Source organism: Leptinotarsa decemlineata, unplaced genomic scaffold (genome assembly GCF_025532065.1).
Source record: "Leptinotarsa decemlineata unplaced genomic scaffold, Ldec_3_MD MMD2_P_RNA_scaffold_1, whole genome shotgun sequence".
NCBI classification, from domain to species: Eukaryota; Metazoa; Arthropoda; class Insecta; order Coleoptera; family Chrysomelidae; genus Leptinotarsa; species Leptinotarsa decemlineata.
Window position 1 is genome coordinate 52,231 of NW_027412523.1, and position 19,288 is coordinate 71,518.

The 19,288-nt window shown below is 35.7% G+C and overlaps 1 protein-coding gene across 8 annotated transcripts in view; it reads left to right on the forward strand.

Moving 5' to 3' along the window:
* LOC111511675 (sodium channel protein Nach) overlaps window positions 1–19,288 on the forward strand; it is a 51,686-nt gene that overhangs the window by 14,822 nt on the left and 17,576 nt on the right. Inside the window, exons 1-3 of one of the 8 annotated variants that reach the window (XM_074176708.1) lie at window positions 3,678–3,942; window positions 10,886–11,092; window positions 17,485–17,665. In XM_074176708.1, the coding sequence (XP_074032809.1) occupies window positions 10,962–11,092; window positions 17,485–17,665 (312 nt within the window). In that variant the 5' untranslated portion in view covers window positions 3,678–3,942; window positions 10,886–10,961. The other 7 variants (XM_074179147.1, XM_074178179.1, XM_074178617.1 and 4 more) reach the window with 7 other exon arrangements.

The window sequence follows — 19,288 nt, forward strand, 5'->3', positions numbered from 1 at the left end:
CCGCAAGGTTGTGGTCTTCCAGGTTTTCTGCCAAGCTCATAATGCTCACATGAAACATGTGAATCATGTGAAACATGTGAGCATAATGAGCTCAGCACAAGAGATCCAGCCAGAGAGCCAAATCCTGAAGGATCATCATGTATGATGTACATAATTTCCAACACTAACTGTAAATCGAGAATACTTAGAACATTCTTGAGACAGAACCCTGTTGATTCTCATACGTGATAATTGAGGAAACCCGATTGGTATATTTCGATTCACGAATCTGAAAGATCATCACAACGTTACTCGAAAATCTTCTTTTAATAATGTTTTAAATTATATCTACAAGAAATCCCCAAAACGATTGCCAGTAATATTCTGCTATCATCAGGTTCCAAACTGTAAAACACCTGCATTATGGTAAGATGTTTATTTGATTATTTTATGTTCTTCCACATCTACTTAATTGAACTTACTGATTGTTTATTGGTTAAATAATTGTTTATTGGTTAAATAATGCTGAAGTGCAATAACCTTGGTGTGAATTCCCGGTTTTCAATAAACAGGATTCCACAGTCTTTTGATATAAAACGTCGTGCCTTCACTCAGGATGTATTCTAAAGTAGGTACTTGACATTCTGACTGAATTAAAAAATTGAAATCGCACTGTTTAATGAAAAACTATATTTTTTTTCAATTTCACTGAGTAGGATTACCCACAATTTTCAAAAAGTAGTACTCTGATTATATCGAAAGCAGTTCTCAACTCGTTTAGTTATATTTTCAGATTCTACGTGAGATTCTACAGACTTCTTTATACGAGTATCAAATCATTTATCTATGTCTGAGTGTTTCTGATATGTTTTGTCAAAAATTAACTGGAGATCAGTTATACTTTTGAATAGAACTAGCTGATACTTGATGACAATCCATATTTAAACTAATTAATACAGTTTACTGTATGATTTTACCTATAAAAGGTTTTACAAAAACCGCGAGACGTGTTTCGCTATTCAAAAGCTTCCTCAAGCGTGAACTACGCTCTTGTCAATAATTTTTATTATGATGTTGCTAAAAAAATACATACAATTTGTTGATTTGCCAGGGTACTTGAACTCTATCAACGAACATAATTTGAAAATAATGTACTTTTAATCCGCAGCAAAACCTTAAGGAGAAAACTAATAATTTTGGATTAGAAAACCTTCTATTAACCACCATACATTTTTGGTGCTCAATGAGCCCTTTTGTATAGAAAAAGTTGATAATAAAAATAAATATGTTTTCCGTTAAACAGCTGTCGCACCCCTATGAACGACAACCCTCATAAGTCGAAACTTGTGGCGAGCTAAGGATTAATGAGGTCTTACTTTTTAACGTGTGATCCCTAACACGTTACGAATTGTTTCGAGTCATCAACTCCTTCCATTTTGACACTGAAAAGATATGATCTTTCACGTGAGAGAGAGAGAAAGCACTTGTGTCTAAAGGAAAGCACAAATTTCGTCATTCTGCATGAGTAGAAGAGTATTGCTGTTTTTTATTTCAATGGTTCGATATATTTTTTTTCCAGTTCTGAATTGAAAGACAGATTATTATCGTTATTATTACAAAAAAAAGTTTATATTTCTTTCCGCCCTGCAACTATAAAACTCACGATCAATAACGTATGTTCATTTCCTTTTTGAAATATTAATTTGGACCTATAATCGCGACTGGTTTGAATATTTGAGGACTTATTTGAACTCAGATACAACACACCTAATCTACCACACAATTTTGGTATCTGTAGAAAATGGCATTGAGATTTTCCAAGTGGTTGAAAATTTTGAAAATAACATATAGCAATTATCTCACACAATCAAGCATACCTGGTTATAAATATTTGAGCAAACATTTCAGGCGTGAAAGGTAAGTTGAAATTGAAATATTCGTTTTTTCCTCATTTTGTCTTATTTGGAAACATATACCCTGCATTCTATTGTTATCAAATTTGGAATTTTTTCTCTTTCATTTCATTAAACGCGAATGGCATATTGAAGAACAGCGATGGTAGTGTATTAATATTTTTTACCGATAAATATTCGGCCTTACAATGAATATCACCAAGCAAACACATAAAACTGGTAGAAACACTTTCAACATAATTATGCAAATTACTGTCCCCGAACCTTTGGTGTAGTAATAAATAATACTTGGAGTTTTTTCTCAACACCAAACCGTTATTTCAACACCACGACACGTGTTTCGATCACCAAGTGATCATCTTCAAGAGAAAGATCAAATTGATCTTCCTCAGATCACATGAACTATCGAACAATGACTCGACACGTGTCTTGCTATACGATAGCATCTTTGGGCGTGTATTATGACGCCCAAAAATGCTACTGTGCTAGAAATCACTCGTTGAAAGTTAAGACCTCGTTAATCATCAGATCCCACAACTTTCGACTCCTGAGAATTTTCGTTCGTAGGGGGCGATATTTCCCTTTACAAGTACACTTTACAAGTACATACCCGTCAAATCAAATCAAATCAAAATGTACTTTATTGTTGAAGATGAACTCTCATTGACAAAGTATTACTATTCTAAAAAATATAAGATACACAACTTGCAAGGTATTGTAGAAGATAACATATCATTGTCAAAGTGTTATTTTTTTAAGGAATATGAGTTATACAAATTAAAAGTAGTACTTGAACATTTATTGACTTCAGAATTTTAGGGTGAAAAATTATTCAGAAAGTAATAATATATATGCTACATATTGAAATAATTAATGATAATAATGAATATTCTTATGCAACACATACATGTAAATATAAGAATATATAAACTATAAAGTATAAAAATATTAAAGTGAATGCATAGAAAATGAAAGTAAGTATCTATTCCTTAAACATTTTCAACTATACATTTCAGAGCCAAATGTAAACATCAAACAAAAAAATAAAAAAATTCACATAGTTCAAACACCACTAGGAACTGAATACAATAATAAAAATTAATTGTTTATATAATTTAAATTTCTGTCGGAACAGAACTCGTCTAAAGAAAATAGGCTTTTGAAATCAGAAGCTTTTTTACACACTTTCTAAATTTAGTGGTACATGTTTTGCCTTTGATCTCATTTAGCAAATGGTTAAACATTTTTTTCCATTATATATGAAAGACCTCTCAATTTTTGATGATATTGGAGTCGATAAATCTCTATTGAGTTTATTTTTGGTATTTCGTCGTGGGGAAATGAAAATTTGCGTCCTATATTTTTTTTGCATCAGACATACTAATTCCAATATAAGTATGGAAGGCAAGGTCAAGATATTATGCCTTTTGAATAAAGGTCGACAGAAATTCCTGAATCCTTGAATTTTGTAGTACAAACACCCTATCAAACATGTATTGGCAACACGTTCCCCAAAAACCGTATCTCAGATGGGAATCAATGAGAGCAAAATACACATTTTTTGCCATATTAGTGCTCAATTAATTTGCTGATACTCTGACTGCAAAGCATCCTGATGAAATTTTTTTACTTAGGTTATTTATGTGACCTTCAAAATCAAAATTTTTATCAATTTGTAATCCCAGAAATTTTGCTGACGTTTTGTTTTCTATTAATTGAGTACCAAGGTAAATATCCAGTGTGGAGCACTTGAGGGTGATGATCCTAGTTTTGAGATTAGACAAGCGATTAGTATCACATCAGTCTTTTATTTTTATAATATCCTTGCTAATCAAATCATGTAGTTCCCTTTCATTCTTGCAATGTCAAAATAATGTAGTGTCATCAGAGAATTGGGTTATTTCTGCATATATATTAATGCGGGCTAGGTCGTTAATATATAACAAGAAGGAATTGGGCCTAGAACCGATCCTTGTGGAACACCACAAGTAACTGTCTGGAGATGGGATATGTTGTCCGGGAGTTTAACTTTTTGAGTACGTTCTGACAGGTATGATCTGAACCATTTCAAAGATATATTTCTAAAGCCATACACTTCTAGTTTTTGCAGCAGAATTTCATGATTCACGCAATCGAAAGCTTCTGAAAGATCGCAAAAAACTGCCGCTGCTATTTCACGATTATTTAAATTGAGATAAACGGTATCCAGTAGATGAAACATAGCATCTTCCGTGTTTTTCAAACTCTGAATAATATTATGCTTAATCACAAAAATCATAATTCTTTGTTCAACAAGTTTTTCTATGATTTTAGCAATGCCTAAAGTTAGTAGAATTGTTAGTTTCAAGAACCAATAGTGATGTAATACTTTTGATGCATTCCAGTTTGTGTTACAAAAATTTAAATCCGCACATGGCGATTGCACATTTTTCAAAATAACCATTAACATGGATCAGAACTGGTAGCTCTGTTCAAGGCCATTCGATTAGAAATTTAATTTATTACATGATCTTGTCAGTCATTTCTTTCATCACTGAAATTAATGAAATTTATAAAAAAGTTACCATACCGCTCTGAAAATAATTATTGTCTGTCAAAAGGAATGAATAAATATAAACGGTTATTAAATGATGTTACTTTATTGCGTCACTGTTTGACTTTCAATTGAGTGAGCACTAAGTGAAATAATCTGCACGAAATACTTTGCAAGACGATGATATATTTGTTGTTTGAGATAGACTGGCATACGTTGAATTTCTTAATAACTATTTTATGGTATATTTTCAATAACCTGCATGATCTTTGGATCGTTCCACTATAGGTATCATCAGTGATACCAGGCTGAACCACGCATGCCTTGCTCGACTCAACTGTCCTGGACGGGTAAGTCTGAGTCAACGGGATACAAATCTGTTGAAAATAAGCGGGTATCGAGAATAGAGAAGAACTTATTACACTGAAAATCCGAGTCTGTTCCACAATGAAATGAAAAACTAGATTCTCAGTTCCCAATTCTATAACTTCTCTCCAAATGTGAACTCTCTACTGTTACTTTAAATTTTTAACAGGTAGACAATCGATTGACTTATTTGCAGTCGATACCTTATTATACGAATCAAATAATAATTTAAATTGTAATGAATCGAACGGTTGAATATTTGCTAAGTAATAAACTTGCACTAAATGTGAATGAGAGCAAAATGATGATAATTGGGTCTAAATATCAGTTCGATAAAATTGACCATGATACAGTGAACATCTAAATAGGAAATCAATATATTGAAATTGTTATTGAGATAGTTATGTTGATTATATTATAGAACAGTCAAGCTGATTATACTATCAAAAATCTCAATTTTTTTTTTCAAGAGTGGACGCACATTTCAGTATTCACTCAGAAGTCAAGATTCACAACTCTTATAATTCAGCCACATTTTTACTTCTGTGTCAACTACAAAAACTGCAAAACAGAGGTATGCGTATGATTCAGAGATGCAATTGACTTACCCCTATAAAGACTATGTCCGATTCTCTTGAGTGGCTACCAATCTCAAACAGATCTTATCTGTATGGTTTTTTTAGTCAAAATAACAAAGGGTATTCTACCCAGCTGTTTCAATAATTTGAATAAAATCAACAATGTAGTCCACTAATATGGCACTAGAAACAATATAAGCTTGCATGTATCTTGGACAAACTCAAGGTCAGTAATGAATAGTCTCTTTTTCTGAGGACCAGTGGGATTCAACAAACATTACATTAAACAAACATCAAACAGAAGGCTAAATTCAGAAAAAAATTCAGGAAATTTAGACGTAATGAGGATAGATTTTAATTCCAACGTTTACGTGCTTTGATTAAAAGCCAAATATAAACCGCACATGATAACTATCTTGCAAACATACAAACAATGTTGTCCAGAAATCCTAGCAGATTCTGATCATATATTCACTCTAAAAATAACAGAACAGAAATATCAGGATCAGTAACCTACTTAGGAAACAAACTCGAGAATCCTCAAGATATTGGTGATGCCTTCAGTAATTTTTTCAGTGAGGTGTATTCAAAATCTGGCTCACTTTCGAACAAAGTTGGTACAGTGAATAATAATGTCCATATTCATTTTTACCCCATTCAAGAAAATGAGGTTGTATCTGCAACTAAAAAACTAAAGGACAAACTGACATCAGGCCAAGATATGATCCCATCATTTTTGATGAAGGATTGTGCAGGAGCAATGGCAAAACCTTTAACGAGAATTTTCAATTCATGTCTGATATCTGGAACATTCCCAGATATTTGGAAATTAGGTAAAGTGTGTCCTGTATACAAAAGTGGTGAAAAATCATTTATAGAGAATTACAGACCCATATCTATTTTATGTATGTTTTCTGAAATTTTTGAGATTATTTTATATGATCGCATATATGCTTATAATTCAGTCACATCTTTACTTCTGTGTCAACTACAAAAACTGCAAAACAGAGGTAAGCGTATGATTCAGAGATGCAATTGACTTACCCCTATAAAACTATGTCCGATTCTCTTCAGTGGCTACCAATCTCAAACAGATCTCATCTGTATGGTTTTTTTATTCAAAATAACGAAGGGTATCCGGTCGGTTCGACGTAGGTGCTTTGTTCACTCATTCAATCGACCACTGTGTGAGTCGGTAATTCAAGCCCCAGGCTGAACGATCGATTTTCACTTGCTATCGTCCAACCCGTGTTAGGAATCACACGTTAAAACGTAAGTCCTCGTTAGTCCTTAGCTCGCACAAGTTTCGACTTCTGAGGGTTGTCTTTCGTAGAAGTGCGACAGCTGGTTAACAAAAAACAGTTTTTTCTCACTGCGGAATAGAACTTTGAATAAATCTATTGATAATATGTGACACTGTATAACGGCTGGTAGTGTTGCCCTCCGGTGAGTTCTATAAGCATTCTACAACATTCCAAAACATCTCGGAACACTCTGGAATATTGTGGAATGTCAGAGAGCAGTTTGAAACTCTACGCAACATCCTGGAACAACCCCGATCATTATGGAAAACTACTGAACAGTTCTGTAACATTCCAAACTTTTTTGTATGGGTTGGACTACCTATTGGTGGGCGTATATAAAGAAAGGTTCGTCGGCCCCGTATTATTTCAAGTTCATCTTTTGAAGTTGTCGCTTTTGGTTCAAAACAACTGATGGTTCTAAATTAAAATGTTATTTATAGATACTTTCAACAGTTATACCATTCGACTCAGTTAAGCATTGAGAAGGTTAATGCTATTTTAATGTACAGTCGCTTCTATGGTTCAAGTGAAATAACAGAATAGTATCGACTTGAAAAACAATGTAACATAATTCCATGAGTAATCCCTACAGGCGTAAACGATAAACAACTATTCGATTTTAAGTGTAAACTAATGTCTATTTTGAACAACACATAGAGTGTGTTTCCTTATGATTATTCTAATGATATTTTTTTCTAGTCGTCAATCAAGTTCAGTCCTTGAAGATGACAATACAAAAAATTTATTTCGCAGTGTACAAAGTTTGCAGTGTTTGAAAAACAAAATAGCTGTAATGTGTTTTCTTTTGTGGAATAACCATATGCCGTGTTAATTTGTGTAAAGTAATTACACTCGCATAATGGACTTTATAAGTAGGTAAATTTTTTGTAAATATTTCGTACCGAATATCAGTTTATTAGTTCGTGTTCAACAGAGAGAAAGCTCCTCAAAATATGAGGTAGCTCGTTGAATTCAGAATGAGGTGTAGAAAAATGAGTTCTCATGATATTACAAAAAATGTTGGTTTTCATTGAAAAATAACAAGAAGAAAAGGTAATTAGTTGGAGGAAGATCAAACTAAGTTTGATCTTCTTGAAGATGATCACTTGGTGATCGAAACACGTGTCGAGGTGTTAAAATAACGGTTTGGTGTTGGGAAAAAACTCCAGTAATATTCTTTGCAGCTATTGTTAAATGGCTGATATAACAATCCGCTTATAAAAATTAATTATTTTTTTTCCATGATATTTTCGTATTTTTCATGACTCATAACTTGTTAAATAATGTAAATACGATGATGAACCTTGAAAGTAAATTTCTCGAGGAAAATATCTTCCAAATTATGTTTTAGTCATATCCATATATATATATATATATATATATATATATATATATATATATATATATATATATATATATATATATCCGTCATCTATTTAAATTTTGCTATGATTCTACTTTCGAAATATTATAATGAATTATAAAAGCTTCTATCACTAATAGCACTTATGAACTGAAACGAAAAATATATGAAATGGGACACCAGATGAGCAACTATCAATTTTGGCCCCGAATAAGATGTGGTCGACCTACACTAATCTAGTTCTGCCTCAGCCAACATACTCCTCAGTCCTCTCGCCAACCGACAACCATATTTAAGCACTCCGATAACTTTCTCACCGGTAGAACCGTCGCCAATCAGAACCAGGCCAAAAACGGCCCTCGTCGACTTCCTCTTATCACAAGCACACAATTTCTATGGTGATAGATTCAGATTAGGTTAGGTATAAAGTGAGTGGGTTTATTCGACCCTCCACCGGAACCTGCAAGTGTTTATTGTGACTCACACCTATTCACACGGCTCTGCCGAACTCTAAGAACCTGATTTGGTCCCCAGCGGGGCAGGCACAAAGTATATGCTCTGCTATTTCATCATTTTCCAAACAGAAGCGATACACACTGTCTTTCGACAGTCCAAGTCTCTGCATATGATGATTCAAATGACAGTGACCTGTAAGAAGGCCTGTTAGACATCGTAGTTCATTCCTACTGTAGTCCAACAACTGTTTGGTATCAAGCTTTGAAGGGTGAATGAATGCCTTGGAGTGAGCCAATCCTGGAAGATTCTGCCAGAAGTCCATTAATCTTTTTGCCGTCCTGGTGTCCGATGTTTGCTTGGCAAGTCTTCCTTTCAAGGAGAGTCGTTTTTGGCAATTTGCTACCATCTCTGTATCTGTAGAGTAGGGAAGGTGAGTGTAAGCTCACGCACTTAGGCCACATGTGACCCATTGTACATCCTCCCAAGGAGTTGTCCTCCTAGGTCGTCGTCCATCCTGTCCTTTCCAGGAAGGTGGACAGGTCGCTGGGAGACATCTCCTTTATATCGGCAGGTGTAGGCCAAGACTCGCCGAACACACACTCTCTTATTGACGATAACTCCGGGTACTCGCACAGGACATGCCTGACAGTCTCATCTTCCTGTTCACACATCTTGCATAGAGGTGTGTCCACTAGCCCCATATTATGTAGGTGTTTCCTTAACGGACAGTGGCCAGTCAGAAATCCTACTGTAAGGCGTAGATTTTTCCTGGTCATCGCCAGATATTTCTTCGACGCCAGTTTCCCAGGGTCGCCCAAGGTGATCCTGGCAAGATTACATCCTTTGATTTCATCCCATCTCTTTAAAGATTGAGCATGGGTGTAACATTTGACTAGTTCCGCAATTGTCGAAGTCATCAGGCCGTGGGTGCCACTGGGTCCTAAAATTCTTAGTCCAGCCGCTTCCTTGGCTAAAGAGTCGGCAATGCGATTACCTATACTCCTGTCATGCCCTTTAACCCACCTCAGGATAATGTTATTATCTACCGAGGCTTTGGCTAAATCTTGGTGGCACTCTAGTGCTAACCCTGAAGTAACACGGTGTCTGTTCAAGGCTAATGCAATTTGCTACCAATTCAGACGTTGCTCGGTAGAAGCCAAGAGCTACCAACGCCGCTTGACTGTCCGAGAATATTTTTATTGACTTGTGTGATAGAGTTAATCGACTTATGTAACGCTTGCAAAACTGCATTGATTCAAATGGCGTCTATTTCGATCAAATTTAATGAGTATTCACTGAGGTATCACAGACCATAAAAACGAACAGATTGCTATTACAGCTGATCAACAATAAGGCTCGATCCACACTATGATGCCGTTCTCGGTCCGATCTCGCTCCGCTCTCGGTCCGGTAAAGTATTCTCCAACAAGAAAGAATCAGAGTATTCTCACACTATCTTATCGCTCTGGTTCCGATCCGACATCGCGCCGGTACCGGTTGGTCGAGAAGAATATTTGACTGGAATGAGACTGGAGCGAGATCGGACCTGTCATGACTTGTACCGACAGTGTGAATACGTTTTTGTTTCAACTCCAGTCTTTCTTCGGTCTTGCAAGGAGACGTTACATTGTTCTTCTAGTCATATTGCTAGTAATAAATCATGGGATTCTGAAAAAGATAAGTACTTTATTTGAGTTATTTATAATATTTGATCATAAATAATAAATTTTTCTTCGTCGTCTACCAAATGACGATTTAACGTGTGATATTCGCCTTCTTCTTTTCTCGTTAGTAAACTGGGATATTCTTCTTCTTTTCATTTTATGTTGTAATTTTTTTTCATTTGTATTCTGTTCAAACTAATAGCTATTATCGCTATTCTATTGCGTCGATTGAAAAATTAAATGCTTTAAAATGGATCGAAACAGACTGAGTGTGGAACTAGTAGTGTAGACACAGCGAGATTTGATGGGACCGAGACCGGTGCGAAATCGGAACGAAAACGGCATTATAGTGTGGATCGAGCCTAACTACCAACTTTGTGTAGCTCGTTGTGAACATTAATTGATCCCTTATAAAAACGATCTGAATGTCCAAAAATGAATTCAAGAGGCCTCACACACACACAGATACAGCGAGTCGACACTCTTAATGAAGAAAGACTGCGATTGCGTTGGTTTTGTTCCACATAGAGAAGTACTTTGGAGGTTAGGGTCGTATTTTTGTTTCGTGTTGTCTCGAGGTAGAAAGATATTGAAGTGAAATTGATATTCGTGAACATACTGCCATTTGATTAGATTTTATCAAAGATCATCAGTGTTAGTAGACAGCAAAATATGTGTGTACTGTGATCAAAGATATGTTTTGCAATTACGAATTATTTTTTGTTTCAGATACGTATGGTATCTGGTTCATATTTTGACTCTTACTTTTACGACAATTCTGATAAAACATACATGGGAGAAATTCATGGATAATCCTACGGTTACCACACTTGATTCATTCAGTTACGATTTGAAGGAAGTTCCGATGCCTGGTATATCTGTTTGCAATGTTAACAAAATAAGCAAGAGCAGAGCACAAAAATATGCTCGAGAATTGTAGGTATAAGGAAACGGTTTAATATTTACAATTAATTCAAAAACACCTAGTCTTAACATGGTGTGATCATCGAAAGAAAGAAAGTTTCAGAGGTAATGCTAGCATTCTTCCAAGTAGAGAGGAAATAATAAATCGGCATCTCCAAGGAAAAACGTTGATCAATAAACTTGATTGACTAAAATTCAATAACAAAATATTCATTGTGCTTAAAGAAACTGTTGATTAATTTCATCAATGTAGGATTTGACAATCAGCATTGAAACCTCATTTATTGTGCTTAAAGAAACTGTTGATTGATTTCATTAATGTAGGATTTGACAATTAGCATTGACTCAGGCCTGAAATGAATCTATTGAAAGCACTTTTTCACACCAGAACAAGAACCTGTGTTTCGACGTTCGTAAGCCAAGTAGACATAATCTGGAGATGAGTACAACTGTAGTGGTGGCTACTACAATAGAGACTTGAATTCTTATTCAATGAAAATAACAAACCACAACATCACAGTTTTAAAATATAACAGAAAACATTCTCAAAATAATTCATATTTACACAAACTCAATAAAAGCTGTACATATTACATGGCTAAAAATTACATAGGCACCTTTATCCCATCGTATGCCAATTCATAAAATCACAAACTGCCTATCAATATAGAAATTATTGAAAAATGTAATTAACGACATAGTATTTGGACTCCTACTGGACATCAGTACTGGAGAAATTGACAAAATTGAGAAATGAACTGACAATAAACTCTTCAACCGGATACTGACAGCTACCTATACAAGAATAAACCAATGGCCACTTTATTCTGAATTGTCTAAAGATCATTTCTAGAAAGAGGTTATTTCAGATTCTTATCATTCCAAAAACATATAGGATAAAGAAAATCACCTTTGTCTAATTTCTACTCAGAATTTCATTCGTTATGATCGGTTTCGGTTCATCAAACAATTCTCAAGTGAACTGACGCATTTTGACAAACAAATTCTTAAAAATACAGTGATACAGTAAATGTCCTTTAGGTATCTGCAATAGGTACCTGGAATAACAAAGATGATACTTGAATTTATCAATACCTTATCTGACTTAACAAATCAAAATTACTGACTATTGATCCAAAACACTACTTTTGGATTGCTCCAAATACCAATGGATCCTGAACTAGTTGCCAAAATTCAAAATGACAGCTGCATAGTTCTTGTTGGTCATTGAAGGTTTTGAAATTGGGTTTTTTATTCTCTTTATTCATTTCCAATGCTTCCAACAAATGCATCTCTCCTCTCCTTCAATAATATATCAAAATTACTGACTAAAATTCAGAATGAAAGCTGCATAGTTCTTGTTGTTCATTGAAGGTTTTGAAATTGGGTTTTTCATTCCCTTTATTCATTTCCAATGCTTCCTACAAATGCATCTATCCTCTCCTTCAATAATATATCAAAATTACTGACTATTGATCCGAAAACACTACTTTTGGATTACTCCAAATACCAATGGATCCTAAACTAGTTGCCAAAATTCAAAATATAAGCTGCATAGTTCTTGTTGGTCATTGAAGGTTTTGAAATTGGGTTTTTCATTCCTTTTATTGATTTCCAATTCTCCCAACAAATGCATCTCTCCTCTCTTTCAATAACATATCAAAATTACTGGCTATTGATCCAAAAACACTACTTTTGGATTGCTCCAAATACCAATGGATTCTGAACTAGTAATCAGAATTCAAAAAAAAGCTGCATAGTTCTAGTTGTTCACTGAGGGTTTTGAAATTGGATTTTTCATTCCATTTATTTATTTTCAATGCAAGTCAAAATTCAAAAAAAGAAAGCTGCATAGTTCTTGTTGGTCAGTGAGGGATTTGAAATTGGGTTTTTTATTCCATTTATTTTTTTTCAATGCTTCCAACAAATACATCTCTCCTCTCCTACAATAACATCAAAATTACTGACTATTGATCCAAAAACACTACTTTTGGATTGCTCCAAATACCAATGGATCCTAAACTGGCAATCAAAATTCAAAAAAAGAAAGCTGCATAGTTCTAGTTAGTCATTGAGGGTTTTGAAATTGGGTTTTTTATTCCATTTATTCATTTCCAATGCTTCCAACAAATGTATCTTTCCTTTCCTTCATTAACTCAAAAATAACTGAATATTGACCAAAAAAAACTACTTTGGGATCGTTCCAAATACCAATGGACCCTGAATTAGGTGTCAAAATTCTAAGGAAGGAAGCTGCATAATTCTAGTTGGTCGTTGAACTACGAAACTCTTCACTTTTGAATTTGTGAATTTTGACAACTAGTTTAGAATCCACTGCTATTTGGAGCAATCCAAAAGTAGAGTTTTTGGATCAATAGTCAGTAAACTTGATATGTTCTGGTATCCCAGATGAAGTATTGATAATTCAGGTGACATTTTTGTTATTTCAGGTACCTAATGTACCAATGGATATTGACTATATCATTGTGTATTTGACAATTTGTTTGTCAAAATCATCAGTTCACTTGAGACCGAAATCGGTAGTAACAAATAAAAATCTTGGTAGAAATTAGACAGAAGTTATTTTATTTATACTATATTTGATATTAATTCCTACAAAATGAATGGGTCATCAATAGAACAAATTCCAAAAACAGAATGAGTTTTTTATGCAGTGGCGATAAAAATATACTGAGATGGATGCAATTTATTCAAACAAATTACTATATAACTATAGCTATTTAAAACAACTCAGGGACATCACTGAACACATTTTGAGTGTAGTCATATGTCTTCTCTATGGATCCTTGAGTTTTTAGGCCGAGGGAAAGCAAAAAAAAAAACAAATATTTGTTTTTTCCTAATTTGTTACTATCTTGCGTACATACATTTCATGAATATCGACTTTCTTACAAAAAATACTCAATGTCATACTTGACATCACGATTACTTCATTCCTTGACCTCAGGGGATCATAAAATTGAAATTTTGACAAATCCACCTGCGAGATGAATGAGTTAGCAAATACATTCAATTAAAGAATACTACAAATGAAGGTCTCCGAATGCCGGAATGTTTAATGCGAAATTAATCACCACGGAGAAAAGCATAGTAGCACTTATTCAAATTCAAAGTTGATGTAGGAATTATTGACAGCACCATAATCCTTGATCATCATGATTTATTGAAGGCATCAATGAGTAGTTCTTATGCTGCGTGATTTTCGTCTGAATTCTACCGAAGAAGCTAGGATCGAATATGAAAAAATTACACCTCACGTTTGTATTTACTTGTTATTAGATTTGAATTAAGCGAAAATTCTGCAAAGGATTCGTTTCACATTCAAATACTTTAAATAATTTTCCATTCATTGGTCCACCATGATGAATGTTCAGACCAGTTATGATTTACGGTAAAAAAACATCGATTCCTGATCGAACGTAATTGGTTCGACTGGGTTTTCCAACACACTCTGTGACGCACATCTAGTGAATGTCATCTTTACTGATGAACAAGTTTGACGATGAGAGAAATATCAGCTTTTTTGTAGTTTTTTTTAGAGGTTAGATTCATTAAAATAATATTCATATCATTAATTAAGCAAATTTAGGATTGTTTCATTAATAATTGACTGTCAGCGAAATACGGTTGATGTAATCAATGCGAAAGTTTTTCTCTCGAAAATAAGAAAGGAATATTGTTTATTGACCAAAACAAATATAATGCACAACATGCAGAACGATTCTTTTTCATTTTTCTGGTGTAAAACTCTCATCTCAATAATTTGGCTCATTTGTGATGCACAGTTTGGAACCTTTGATGTAGCAGTGAATATGTACACGTAACACGTGTCGAGGTGTTCAAATAACGGTTTGGTGTTGGGAAAAAACTCCAGTAATCTGGCTTAGTTGAATTTTTCAATTTGAGGTTTGATCAATGACAAAATCGTTCTCTTCCATATCTGGGTTTCAATTTGTTCTTGGATATTTCTTGTCTTGAATGTTACGATAAACAAATCTTTTGAATATCTCGTGGTATTATTGAATTATAGAATATCACTCCAAGGATATTTTGCTATTCACAAAAAGTTTTCATGAAGGATTTAAGGAAGACAGACAAAATGACGTTGAGAACTATATCGGGATAACTGATCACCTGAAGATGATAATGGATACCAAGAATCGAAACGTCGAGAAGTAACTTGGTTTGGAATCTCTTTATTTTTTATTTGATTGTTCTATTTTTTTACACTGTAATTTGTTTCACTGTAGCTTCATTTCAGGTTTTTTTTGCTTAATAAAATTGTTATTTTCAGCTATTCTTTTGAATTTTTAATTTGAATTGGTTCCTTTAGGGATTTCAAATCATTTTATATATTATTAGACAATGGAAGTCCGAACTAATGAAACTCATCATGATACATTGTCAATCACCATCAAACATAAGATGTATTCTTATAAGTTAAGACCAGTGCAAACACTAGAACCTGGTGACCCTGAATGACGATTGGGGTTTTGTCGTTGGTTTATGAATGAATGCAGACAAGATCCAAACTTCTATAGAAATATTATAATGATCGATGAGGGATGTATGAAAAAAAATGATTGGAGTAGACATAATCCATTTCTAGTCCATCCCCATAATCCTCAGAAACGATTAAGTATCAATGTTTGCTGTGGTCTATTCAGAGGCAGAATTATCGGTCAATTTTTCTACTATAGTTCTTTGAACGGACCCCCCTGTATGTCTGTATCTGTAAAGTAGGGAGGGTGAGTGTAGGCTCACAGCCTTTAGGCCGCATGTGACCCAACTCCCGAGGAGTTATCCTCCTAGGTCATCGTCCATCCTATCCTTTCCAGAAAGGTCACTTGGAGACATCTCCTTTATATCGGCAGGTGTAGGCCAAGACTCGCCAAACACACACTCTCTCATTGACTATAACTCCGGACACTCGCATAGGACATGCGTGACAGTTTCATGTTCCTGTACATACATCCTGCGTAGAGGTGTGTCCACTATCTCCAAATTATGAAGGTATTTCCTTAGTTGACAGTGACCAGTCAGAAATCCTACTGTTGAGCATAGATTTTTCCTGGTCATCGCCAGAGATTTCTTCGGCGCCAGCTTCCCAGGGTCGCCCAGGGTGATCCTATAAAGACTGCATCCTTTGATTCCATCCCATCTCTTTAGGGATTGAGCATGGGTGTGCTCAATCCCTAGGCCGTAGGTGCCACTAGGCCGTAGGTGCCACCGGCGTAGTTGCCATTAGGTCCTTAAATTCTTAGTCCAGCCGCTTCCAGTCGGCAATGCGATTACCTATACTCCTGTCATGCTCTTTAACCAACCTCAGGATGATGTTATTATCTACCGAGGCTTTGGCTAAATCTTGGTGGAACTCTAGTACTAGCCCTGAGGTAACACGTTGTCTGTTCAAGGCTAATAGGGCTTGTCTGTGCAGATTGTTATATTTTTGCCAGAAATTCCTTTCCTGGTTATTTATTTTGTGGAGATTGAGATACCAGCCAGTTCTGTTTGAACCAACCTGGTATTTTTTCCCATTCCCCATTCAATCCTCAGGCTTAGTGATCAGGAGTAACCTCCACATCCTGAACGGACCCCGTTACATTAATTCATTAACATGACTGTTGTACGAGTTTTTCAATGATCTTGATCTGGAGGCTCGTCATATGATGTATTTTCAGCAGGATGGAGCACCAGCACATAATTTCAATGGCGTAAAATGAATGCTGCGAGACTGTTTTGGAAGCAGATGGATTCTTACAAATGGTCCTATTATGTAGTCTCCTCGTTCATGAGACATGGCATCTCTGGTGCTTACTTTTGGGGATTTCTGAAAAATGAGGTGTACAAAATGAAACATGATAATATAGATGGACTGAAAAATTATATTGAAACTATAATCAATAGAAGTGATGGCTGAATTGTGTTGAAAGCAAGACGTAGTATCAAGAGAAGGGTCCAAAATATATGTTCGTCAAAAAGGCGGTATTTTTGAATGTTTACTCAATATTTTATAGCTCTTTATTCACCAAAATAAAATTTTTTTGTACTAGTGAAGGAAATAAATATTTTCACAAAAATCGCTCATTTCCCACTTTAGGAAGAAAGGTGATATGAGATTTGTTGTTGAGAATGTTATTACGAATTGGAGTGCATGATAAAATATAGGGTGTTCCATTGAAAACAGTATCATTTTATGAACTATTTTAAAAACGCGACTTCAATTTTTTTTTTGTCAAAAGACCATTGAAAATGCTACTGAGTTTGTCCATTTAACCGAACTCGTAGCATCAATAATAACGGAGTTGGCAATGGCGCCGACTTAATTTGGAGCACCCTGTATAATAAGTCCAAAAATTTCGATGCTTACTTTATATTTCTAGATCTGGAAAGTCAGGAGAACCAGTAGAAGAAATTTTCAACAATATTTCTCTACTTGGTAGGCTCTATGAATATAGCTTACCCACCAGTTCATCAGACTCACCGATTAATTTTCAAAACTTTTTGGATAAGTACGATAGTGGAATAGAGGGATTTTTCAACACATATAAGGTTCTCAAAGAGGTTAGCGAATAATAACTTAAATTGCTCTGTTTGGAACCTTTGGTGTAGTAATAATATTACTGGAGTCCTATCCCAACACCAAACCGTTATTTTTAATAGCCCGACACGTGGTTCAATCACCAAGTGATCATCTTCAAGAGGACGAATAAACAGTTTGATCTTCCTCTTGAAGATGATTACCAAACCGTTATTTTTAACACCTCGACACGTGTTTCAATCACTAAGTGATCATCTTCAAGAGGAAGATTGAACAGTTTAGAATCTTCCCATTGAAGAGGAAGATTGAACTGTTTAACTTCCCTCTTGAAGATGATCACCAAACCATTATTTTCAACACCTCGACACGTGTTTCAACCACCAAGTGATCATCTTCAAGTTTGATCTTCCTCTTGAAGATGATCACCAATCCGTTATTTTTAACACCTCAACACGTGTTTCAATCACCAAGTGATCATCTTCAAGAGGAAGATAAAACAGTTTAATCTTCCTCTTGAAGATGATCAGTTGGTGATTGAAACACGTGTCGTGGTGTTAAAAATAACGGTTTGGTGTTGGGACTAAACTCCAGTAATATTCAATGATAACTGAAGACTTCATTATTCACAATTGCAAATGCTCAAATGCTAAAGTAGAAACGGAAATCACCACAAAAATTCCGAAAGTAACCGACTTCCGATTATTATTTTGAAATCAGGATTGTTTCTTCCCTTTCAATTTTTTTTAAACAAAATAATTCACTCAGCAAATCTGTTTTTGTATCTGTAGAGTAGGGAGGGGGAGTCTAGACCCACAGCACTTAGGCCACGACATGTGACCCATTGTTCATCCTCTCGAGGAGTTGTCCTCCTAGGTCATCGTCCATCCTGTCCTTTCTAGGAAGGTGGACAGGTCACTAGCAGACATCTCCTTTATATTGGCAGGTGTAGGCCAAAACTCACCGAACACACACTCTCTTTGGCAACCTTGAGGTGTCTCACGGTGGCCTTCGCGAAGGTTTTGGAAGGTGTAGCGACATTATTGTCGCGGCTTCTTCAACCTTCTTGGGGCTTCCTTCGTGGAGATGCACAAGTGAGGGAGCTTGCCTGCAGGTGCAGCCGGTTCCTTGCCTTCATTCAAGGCGGAGCTCTGGGCGTCCACCACCGGAAGTGCCCTTGGTGTTGGAGGTAGAGTGGGGGAGAAAAAGGGTGCACTTATAGTTGCGGCCACCGCCTTAGATTGAGGTGAGCACTTCAATCCAGCCTCGGGATTGGTTTTTGTTTTTGTTGTTTTTGTGTCTTCCCACGAGAGGCAAGGGAAGAGTTGGTCACCTCTGGCAGAGCCCCGCATTACCAAAGGTAGGCTGATTACAATGAGGTATCGCCCAGTTCCCCAAGGGGATCGTTCGTAATCGCATATCACCCTGCGGCCATTCAGCTGTCGGCACGATTCCTTACACCTTAGCTTGGGTACGCTGGTCCACGATGGCATGTTTCGCAAAGACTTTTGGGGAGTTCCCCTCATCCTACTGATTTCTGCCACTGACCAGGAGTCCGGCGACCTCGTCCATAAGGCCACATTGTCTTCCCTTGGCCGTTCTCTTATCCGCCACCTAGGGACGCGCCCGATAGGTAGCCAATCCCACGG